Raw genomic sequence first — 10,846 nt, forward strand, 5'->3', positions numbered from 1 at the left:
TGCCGCCGCCAGCACTGTTCACCTCCTTCCATGCAGGCTGGGGCTACACCCTGAGGGCCTCTTTGACGGCCACGGCAGACAGGCGCCGATTGATGTGATACCGGCAGTGCAGCAAGTCGAGGTAGGTGCTGCGCAGGTCACGGTTGAACGTGGCGTAGATGAGAGGGTTCATGAGGGAGTTGGCGTAACCGAGCCACAGCAGCGTGCGTTCCAGCCGCACGGGTACACAGTCATGCTCTGCACTGCAGACAAAGGGCCGCATGGTACTCAGGATGAAAAAGGGCAGCCAGCATACAGAGAAGACACCCATGATCACCCCCAGGGTGGTGGCCGCCTTCTGTTCCCACCAGAAGACAGAGGCGCTGTGATGCTTGTGTCTCAGAAGGTGGGAGAGGGAGCTGCAGTCTTCTGGCACCCTGGGCGGGGCCTTCAGGGTCTGCATTTTAAGGCCCTCCTTCAGGTCGGAGGGACCTACCGGCACGGGGGCCACAAACTGGTGCTTGGCGCTGCTCTTGCGTGCCGCCTGGAAGATCTTATAATAGAGGATGAGCATGATGACCAGAGGGATGTAGAAAGCAAAGCACGTGGAGTAGATGGTGTAGCCGAGGTCCTGGCTGATCAGACACACCCCACCCTTGTGGACATTCTGAGCCCAGCCACAGAAGGTTGGCAGGGTGATAGAAGCCGAGACCAGCCACACGAACAGAATCATCTTGGCCATCAGCTGTCCGTTCTGCCGGGCCGGATATGTCAGGGGTCGTGTGATGCCAAGGTACCTGTCCAAGACACATAGCAGGAGGAGGATGCCCAGATTAACTGATGGTCATTTTTTTAAACAATGATAAAATAAAATAAAGTATATTATAGTATATTAAGTATATTTATTTTGCAAACCTGGCCAAAACCAACAGCGACCAGTCAACTAATCTGTCAACACGTGTGATACTACACATTTAATAGGTGTGAAAGAAAAGCACTGATATTAAGAACGTCAGTTTTGTGGTTCCTCAGGGTAAAGTTTCATTTGTAAAAACCATTGTGATGCAATCAGGAATCTATCATGCACCAGCAGGGGGCGATGAACACCATACAAACCTACGGTAATGATTGTTTCCTGCCGTTTTCCCCAATGCAACTTAAAGCCATAAAGGCAAGCCAGCTGCACATGCTCTCTCTGGCCCTGTGGAGAGTCTGCTTGGAGGATGACTGCCCTGAAGGGACTGCCAGCTGCTTACTGACCCTGCCCATGCTGCAGGGCGTTCGGGAGCAGAGCTGATTCCCCTGAACTCTGTGTTTTCCCCACTTTTCCCTGCAGAAATCTTGCCCCTTAAGGGATATTTTACCTGAACCCTGCTCTCCTCTGTCTCCCTGCCAGCCACAGCATCTGTACTCTAGTGTGAAATGTCAATGGATTTTCCCCCCAAAAGTTAAAATCACTTACGTAAACCTGTTTTTAAGGAATTCATGTACAATTGGTCTACGAAATATTTGTTAACCCTTTATATAAACTGCACCTCCATAATGGCTTTATAATGCATTCATAGAACATTGAGTGCACCTTAATAATGCATTGCTAGAACATTCATAATTAGCATGTAAGCATACTACATCGATCCTAACATACCTTAACAGTTTTAATATAAGGTAACGTTTTACATTAACTGCACCTTCATAATCCCTCTATAATGCATTCTGTGAACATTCAGTGCACTTTCATAATGCATTCATTCAATATACATTTTATTCTACTAAACATTAAGTCACATAAATCTATAATGTTTGTTATTAATGTATATTAAAGCTGTTAAGGTATATTAGGATCTTAAGGTGTACTTACATGCTGCTCATTAATGTTCTATAAATGCATAATGATTGCATTATGAAGGTGCAGTAATGTAAAGCATTACCAAACGCTCATGTAATTTACATCCCATTGATTTTTTCCCTTTAATGCAGAGATAAAATATTTTCTGCTCATTTAGCTTGTGAACAGATTTAATAACAGCCACAAACATAAAAGGGTAAATACCATCTTTCAGAGTATTTTTCCAACTTCTTTGAGTTTCAGACTCCAGTCTGGGCTATCCCTTTGGGAATACTCTAACAGTGATGTGCACAAACCCGAACGGGGGAGGGAGGGGGGCGCACCAGTACTTTGAGAGTCTCCCTCAGGAGTTTTTGAATGATCTTTGGTTACGTATTTCGAAGATCAAAATGGCCAATGCTCACTCCCACCCAACCCCCCCCCCCCCCAGATACATCATCAGATCAGAGAGTTCATGAATCATGAATTATTATTTGAAAGAACAACAACAAATGCTCTTGTTCTATTAAACAAATCAGGGCCCTTGTAAATTTGTGAAGAGTACGCAGTAGTAATAGGATGAGAAATGTGCTAGTGAACTCAGCCTGACTACGAAACAAATAGTGTGTTTGTGTTGTGATGGTAATCTAGTTACATTATAATGGTACTTCTATTATTACTATATATTTTGTGTTAATATTCTAAGGACAAAAATCTTTTTAAAAGCATATTGTACAACATATTTTTAGTTTAATAAAAGATTCCTCACAATGTAACAAATGGATTAGATGCTCCATTCCTTACTACCCTAATCTGTAATTCAAGCAACATACTGTGATGCTGCAGGGCCAGTCAACACGACAGACCATTCAGATTACCAACATGCCTTGCACCATGTGGCTTATATGCGTAATCGTGTTAATGTGTGTAACTGTGCATTTACGTCAATTTCCCTTGTCTGTGCGGCTGCTGGTTGTCACTGACAGTGCACTGTAAATAAATGTGGAACTTCTGTTCCTATTTATAAAGAATTGCCTCCTTTTGTTTAAAAAGGGCCCACCACACATATTCTGTTACAATGATTAATAAAATGATAACAAATTAAACTGTGTGAGTGGATCTGTACATAACGCTAAAAAGCTGTACAAGCAGACTGGCTGAAACCTGGAGCAATATTCTCTTTAACAACAAAAAGGACGTAACAATGTCCCGGCATTTAACTACAGGAAAACCTGCAATGAATACATGATAATATATCACAGAGTAGGAGATGCGTTAACCTGGTGTAGTGGTGATGTGTAAGGTTGCCCCATTCAATCTGAAGAAATAAGGGACAACAACTCCAGTGATGTCACAACCTTGGTAGGATGAGGACAGTGTGCAGGACAGTGAGCAGGCAGCAGGGAGATGGCAGGATGAGGACAGTGAGCAGGACAGTGAACAGGCAGCAGGGAGATGGCAGGATGAGGACAGTGTGCAGGACAGTGAACAGGCAGCAGGGAGATGGCAGGATGAGGACAGTGTGCAGGACAGTGAACAGGCAGCAGGGAGATGGCAGGATGAGGACAGTGTGCAGGACAGTGAACAGGCAGCAGGGAGATGGCAGGATGAGGACAGTGTGCAGGACAGTGAACAGGCAGCAGGGAGATGGCAGGATGAGGACAGTGTGCAGGACAGTGAACAGGCAGCAGGGAGATGGCAGGATGAGGACAGTGTGCAGGACAGTGAACAGGCAGCAGGGAGATGGCAGGATGAGGACAGTGTGCAGGACAGTGAACAGGCAGCAGGGAGATGGCAGGATGAGGACAGTGTGCAGGACAGTGAACAGGCAGCAGGGAGATGGCAGGATGAGGACAGTGAGCAGGACAGTGAGCAGGGAGATGGCAGGATGAGGACAGTGAGCAGGGAGATGGCAGGATGAGGACAGTGAGCAGGGAGATGGCAGGATGAGGACAGTGAGCAGGGAGATGGCAGGATGAGGACAGTGTGCAGGCAGCAGGGAGACGGCAGGATGAGGACAGTGTGCAGGACAGTGAACAGGCAGCAGGGAGATGGCAGGATGAGGACAGTGAGCAGGACAGTGAGCAGGGAGATGGCAGGATGAGGACAGTGAGCAGGGAGATGGCAGGATGAGGACAGCACACAGGACCAAGAGGTGAGTTAGAAATTAGGCTGTACTTTAAGATCTACTGTATCATCAAGGCAGATATTAGCCTAATAGGTAAATATGTATTTCTGAAGGCTGTTAGAGCTGGGGGGACTGAGAGGGCAGGAATAACACCAGACTGCTGGACCAGACCAGGCTGTTTGTAAATGTATAGGCTTATTACTTTTACTAGTATACTTCTCCTAGGATAATTCTTGGGAGTTATCAAAACCAAGTTCTTTTGGATAGGGATAAGGATAATGAGATCTTCTGTATTGATTCTCATTGTGTCGCATGTCCAGACCATGACCGTGTGTTGCATACATGTTAGTAAACACCCCTGGCGCATCTTGCACTCTTAACATTGATCCTGGTGGCGACTATTTGTATTGACGCGGTAGCGGACCGTAATGGTCATAGAAGTGTTATGAAGGCAGTACCCCCCAATTATGGAGGGGTAATTCGCACTCTGGTCCCGTCTCGTATGCCCCTTCGTGTGCCAATTAAAACTCTTTTTACTCCTGTCCTCAACTCCTTCTCCTGCTTCCCCGGTCCGCGCCTTGCCGTACATGAGCGGATGACGGAACTCCAAACAAAGATGCCTAACCCTGACCGAGGAGCAACACCTCGGTCTCCTGAATGAGGCCCTGCATTGGCTTGAGCATCCCGAGGTAAGGGGGGAGCCTTTGCTGCAAGCCCTTGCTTTCCGGATGAGGGATATCCTCGAGGAGCTATCCCTGCCCGAAGATGCGCACGTCGCAGTCGAGGTGCCTGAAAACCTGTGGCGGCTGAGACGTGGGGTAGCGGGAGGTGAATTAAAGCAATAGACACAGTAGAATCTTAATTAAATTTGTCTTACCGATTTGACACTTAAAAGCATGAAAACTTATAAATTACTACGAAAATTAAACACTTCTGTAAGGGTTTTTTGAGGATTTCGCGGATGCAAATAAGTTCAGTTCCAATGAGATTTTCGCAGATCTGTGAATTCGCGAATCACGAACTGCGAACACACGAGGGTTTACTGTGTATGTATGTACATTTAAAAGTGAAACACATTCGCTAAATCGGCATATATACGCGCCGCTGCCTTCATGCAAGGTGTGTGGTAAAAGGCACAACTGCCCAATTAACACGTGGTGACGTCGTGCCACTTTAGCATGTATGGGCTAATAATGTTAAGGAAGAATAGAGGAGTGGAATGTTGGAACCAGCTGAGGGCCGCTAAAAACAACACATCAATAGAGGAGTCTATTTGGAATTGGTTCAGTTTTTAATCATCTGACACGGAGCAAACATTTCACTGTACATCCCAGAAGTTCCGATAGTCTCCCGCATCTTGGTTGCCATCTATGGTTCACAGCGCTGTAACTGCCTTCCGCCATGTTTTCACTGATACAACCCAAACCCACGATGCATGGTGCACCTGTGTCTGAGACACTGTTGCCAACTTTAGTTGATGCTGGACAGTATTTAACTTAAATTTTTCAAAGTGCATTAATCAACCATGGTTTTGAGAATGGGCTTCCATTTCATAACTCACTGACTTCTGCCTTCTCCGATTGTTACACAGCTAGAACGTTAGTAGTCTTAGCTTGCTTCAGTTTTTTACCTTTGTTCTGTATATATGATGATTTCATAGAATTTGAAACCTTTTCCAGCTTGTTGGATGGTTTTTAAAATTTTACTGTCGTGTACAAAGTACAATGAAATACTTACTTGACAATGCCTTACAGACAATTAACTGGACAGTGCAACATTACAATACAAAAAATACTAAGTATAACATAACTTATGAGATTTCTAACATATTGTCAAGTCCTAAGGTCAGAGAAGGTGTGAGGAACTCCAGAACACAACCATGAATGGTGAAAACCCCCCAAAAAGGGACTTTATAATTCCAGGAGTTGCGGCAACGATAGGGTACTATGACAGAACTGGGTAAGACAGGAATGGGAAGCACGTATACACAAGCGAATGCTAATTGCGCTAACATTTCATGCTAACATCGTGATTCTCACAGATGTGCGAGAAAATTAGGAAATTAGCACATAGTAAATCATGATGCACACTGTGTGAACAGTAAACAAACATCTCTTCGGTTTTGCGTCACTGTCTCTCTACACACCTTTACCAAGCTGAGCCTTCTGCAGTGGAAAACCAAAGCAAGCTGGAACTGCACTGTAACTAGTGTCTTTTTGCGGTATGGCTCTGGTATGGGTCAGTTCATGTATCCTAGTGGAAAAGCACCATATATGGTGCTTTGCTCATCTCACAAATATGATGAACATCATTGACGTTTATATTTGGTAGCTCGAGGAGTCAACGAGTGCAAAACATTTCAAAATCACATACCAACATGTAAGATGGGAAATGAAGGAGCTGTCTTATGCTGAACGCGGAACCATTTGTGCAAGCGATCCATTAAAATTTGACACAGTAATGCTAACTGTAATTTTACCATGGTTTACCAAGAAACCAGTAACCATTTCATTGCCAGTTGGAATACACCCTCTTGTCCCCCTTTTTAAAAATAGGGGCCACCAGCCATTCAGAGCTATTTTACCCATTTTCCATGCCACACTGAAGAGGTGCATCAACCATGTCACCGTGACATCTAGTGCTTTCAAGATCACTGGCTTTCCATGTACTGCATGAAAAAAATCCATCTTGAATTATTTAAAGGCAAATTTACCCATCATGAGAATACTGCAGTGAACTTGGACCCCTATATCTGCTTTTATGTTTGTGGGAACCTCTCCCTTTAAGATTTCAGTCTCAATGGCTGAAAGAAAATCGAGGCCCTACATCTTGGGGGTGGGTAAGGAAACTGAAAGGTGACATTACTCAGTGTATCTGCACCTTATTTATAAATAGCTTGCATGTTCTGTTTTGTTTAGTTTCTATGAAGTACTCAAACAGTAGCCACACTCTGTTCCAGTTACTATTTGTGCCGATCTAAATACATGAAGTTCAGCCCCTGAATTGGCTCTTTTTTATGTTTATATTCTTCCAGTCTCATCTCCTTCAAGACCCCATCTATCAGCTCTGTCACCCCTGCCCTGTGATTTATCCAGCATGGCTCATTGAGAAACCAATGCCGAACACTGACAAGAAGACAAGTAAATATTTTGAATTACAGAAGATCCTTGGAATATTGCAGACAAAAGTGCAGAGTCCTAACCTTAGCCCAAACAAGGGAAAAGACGTGATGACCTTCCTTTGGAAAAGAGGTTGACAATGCTTTGGAGTCATCTTTTTACCAGGAAACAGTTTGAGTTGTTTAGACCAGAACTTGATCTACTGGAAAAATAATGGAGATACTTATGATGTGTTCACTGGCACGATGTGACAGCTTTGCAGCAGATAACTCTCAATGTGCATGGATCCTATCATCTTTGCCCTTCCAGTAGGGCCTATTAATTTACCAGTGGCTTTAACAAGTCCATTGGCATAAAAACAATAGTTATATGATTCCATTTTCAGCAAGGGACTTTTGTAGGAACATATTATGCTGTTATACAGAACAAGGCTGTTAAATACCTCACATACTGTTATACGGGATAAGCCTGATGTGAATCCTGAGCTTCTTAATTAAAGTGAACGTGTGTTGGGATTCACATTTGTTCTAAGGACACATTACAGTATATCAGGAAGCTGAGGAGTAGGTGCTGAGTGGAGGAATTTCACTGTAAACACTTCTTTGACATTCGAAGTACAGTTCAGTTCAGTTTTAGCTGGTAGTCTTCTGACAGCTGCTTACACGGGATGGGTTACAGGGTTCAAAACCAGCGTAGGTCACCCTGCTTTTGGAAGTGTGCTATAGACCAGTCTTTGTACCACAAGTGTACTACTGGTCAACTAACATGAGAACATGCTCCTCCTTGACTTGGAGATCACTGGCAGATTGCACTCACCAATCAAAGGCACTTCCACAATTTCCCAACTGAGAAACAGGGTATAGTGTTTGTGTACTGCGAGAATACACAAGGCTATAAAAGTGTGTTCACTTCAAATCTACTGTTGTGTGTTTCTCTTATGTATGCCCGTCAAAGTTTAATATTGAAGATTCACGATTCACTTTATTGTCCTACAATAGGAAACTTGGCTTGGACTTCCAGCATCCATAACAAAAACAAGGCAGAATAAGAGAGCTGCAGGGAACAAGCATCATATCTAAAAACATTTAATTAAAAAATGTTGATAGTTTATCTGTTTATCAGTTATATTTTGTCATAATTTCATGCACCGCAAGAACAGACTGTGTGAAATGCACCGGAAGCGTACACCTAATGTAAAGCCTGGACCAGCGCCCATCACTTTATTCTATCTAGGTTGGATTAATCGGTATTCTGGTTTCATGACAGCGAGATCCATAGGAGTATTCACAGTCCTAAAATCTCCAACCTTGTGAGCTGCATAGATACAGCACTGCAATGATTTTTTTCTCTTTTATCTACATTATATTAGTCACTGAGAATTGTTCAAGTCGGCCTGCAAGCGGTAGTGCGACAAACTAAACGCTCACGCACGCAAAGACCTAATTAACGCTTTACGCCATAGCTGAACAGACACCGGACAAGGTCGCCTGCTTAACGTATACGTAGACAATCATACAATTTTCAGGCATAACAAATACACGGATCCGTTATCTGAGAAAATAATTATTATGACAAAAATATACAAATGTATCATGATAAAAATATACAAGGGTTTTCCACAAAAGAAAATATTCTAATATCACAGCTAAGTTTGTGTTTAAAGGATATGGTATGCATAAAGGTCCAGCATTTTAGATGTATTGCATGGACATACCTGTCGATGCTGATCGCACACAGGGTAAGTATGGACGCGGTGCAGCACATGACATCCATGCCGATGAAAATGTTGCAGAAAACCTCATCAAAAACCCACTTTCCTCCTTTTAGGTCCGTCAATATCGCAAAGGGCATGACGCCCAGAGCCACGGAGAGATCCGCTACGGCCAGCGACACCAGAAGGTAGTTTGAGGGCTGCCGAAGTTTCTTGACGACGCAGACAGCAATTATCACCAAGCTGTTTCCCACCACAGTGACGAGAGTGATGATCGACAACGCCACCCCGATAAAGAAAAACTCTGCAAGGCTGGAGTCGATCTGCTGCTCCACCCGTGACAGGTTCCTCGTGGGGTCCACGGTCGCGGATGCGGTGACAGTGGGGTCCCCGTAGATTTGTTCGTGTCCGTGTTCCGAAGAGAACTGGATCGTCGGGATCGTGAACATCACGGCAGCGAAGCCGCGGCGATGGTGCAAAAAACTTCGGGCGAGCAGTAAAGCCCCAGTGCTTCGACAAACCCGGCGGAATCTGCGTGAAGAGGCGCTTTTCCGGAAAAACAAATGCAATCCATTCGCACGCTTCAGTCACTCGGCCGTATGCCTTCCAAAGCTCTGACAGCGACTGACACTCACTGACAGCGCCACTCAAGGTGTGATTCTAGACAGCACCTTGATATACTGGGGGGCACACCGGCGGGAACCTCAGCAGAATTAGTACTAGCCTACTAAACACAAAAGTATCCCCCAGGACCCGGTTTAATTCTTTCCACGGATTAAAAGATTTGCCTGAGCTGTGACTGCAAGCCTGCGTACCAGTCATCAAGTAAAACTGAATGACTATGTTAGAACGAAAGACTAGACTGTAATGCTTCTTTTAATTATAATAGACAAGTTAGTAGCCGATCATTGCATCATGTCGCCTCTCCTTCGCGTCCCACTTAACATGGACGGAACCCATTGCAGGTGTTGGGCCGAAATCTGCACCCCTGCATAGCTCTTTACTTCGATTCGAAGGCGGGGAAATAAGTAGTTCCGTCCATCTACATGTGCAACAGAAAAATTATATTGCGTTTACAGATTTAGAAGACGTTTATCACTTTCACATCACAAAAGCTACGGAAGAGGATTAGGGCCACCATGAAAATATTATTTGAATTCTGACTTTAATGTCAGAATTCTGACTTTTTTCTCAGAATTCTGACTTTAATGTCAGAATTCTGACTTTAATCTCAGAATTCTAACTTTTTTTCTCAGAATTCTGACTTTAATCTCAGAATTCTAAGTTTAGAAAAAAAAAAGTCAGAATTCTGAGATTAAAGTCAGAATTCTGACATTAAAGTTAGAAAGCTGCATTTAACCCATATAAAACTGATAAACTATGCGATGACATGTAGATGAGCCCCGAACCAGAACATAGGTTGTTTATATCTCGTCATTAGTTTACTAGTTTATGAAGAAGGAAGTCCTTGGCTTTATTAACCAAAAAAGATTACACAATATGATTTATTATACAGATAATTTAGTAATTTATTTCTCTCTACAATGAAGAGAGTATTAATATACCTAAACAAAAAAAAGATGTTTGTCTTTATGACGGCTTACCTGCCAGGAAATCCATTTCCATTCTCTCGTTTGATTCTATCAGGAAATGCTGTTAGCAACCAACACATTTAACGAATTACATAATAATTACTGAATTGCCACATCACGTGCAGCACTTGCGGGTGCATTTTACGGCATCTTACATGTATAATATTTAAGAAACTGACTCAGTAACTGTGTTATTAGTACCTTACAGAGTTCTCACTGTTTATTGATGTTGGTGAATTGCGTAGCTTTATGAAAAGCATCGTAGGAGAACATCACAGGAACATTGGTGGGGGGGTGCATCTTTATGTATAAGGTATGTACCCCTTTCAAATTTAGCTGCACTGACACTGAGTCTGTGAAGCTTGCTCAGATAACAACTTTAGGTCCACTGTGTGTGTTATCAACATAATTATGATATGATCATCGGAGAGAAAGATCCTGAGAGTATTTTTCAGCAGGGCACCTGGCGGGAAATGCACCCCCTTTGAATTC

At 43.5% G+C, this 10,846-nt stretch overlaps 1 protein-coding gene and 1 long non-coding RNA gene across 2 annotated transcripts; one reads left to right on the forward strand and one right to left on the reverse strand.

The window, feature by feature from the left end:
- Positions 1 to 43: 43 nt before the first annotated feature.
- Positions 44 to 9,679, reverse strand: LOC111849856 (5-hydroxytryptamine receptor 7-like). Its single transcript, XM_023823120.2, has 2 exons — positions 8,766 to 9,679; positions 44 to 776 (listed from the first exon to the last, which is right to left on the reverse strand). Exons 1-2 carry the CDS (start codon positions 9,209 to 9,211, stop codon positions 44 to 46), a joined length of 1,179 nt encoding a protein of 392 aa, XP_023678888.2. The 5' UTR covers positions 9,212 to 9,679.
- On the forward strand, positions 4,044 to 7,895 carry LOC140592104 (uncharacterized). The gene is made up of 3 exons (XR_011992371.1): positions 4,044 to 4,119; positions 4,525 to 4,621; positions 6,967 to 7,895. It is a non-coding gene; the product is annotated as an uncharacterized lncRNA (long non-coding RNA).
- Positions 9,680 to 10,846: the final 1,167 nt, after the last annotated feature.

Source organism: Paramormyrops kingsleyae, chromosome 7 (genome assembly GCF_048594095.1).
Source record: "Paramormyrops kingsleyae isolate MSU_618 chromosome 7, PKINGS_0.4, whole genome shotgun sequence".
Lineage (NCBI taxonomy): Eukaryota > Metazoa > Chordata > Actinopteri > Osteoglossiformes > Mormyridae > Paramormyrops > Paramormyrops kingsleyae.

Coding starts and splice junctions, on each gene's coding strand:
- LOC111849856 (XM_023823120.2), bottom strand. CDS start 9,211: ATGTTCACGATCCCGACGATCCAGTTCTCTTCGGAACACGGACACGAA. Junction 777..8,765: donor TGTGCGATCAGCATCGACAG/GTATGTCCATGC, acceptor TGTCTTGGACAG/GTACCTTGGCATCACACGAC.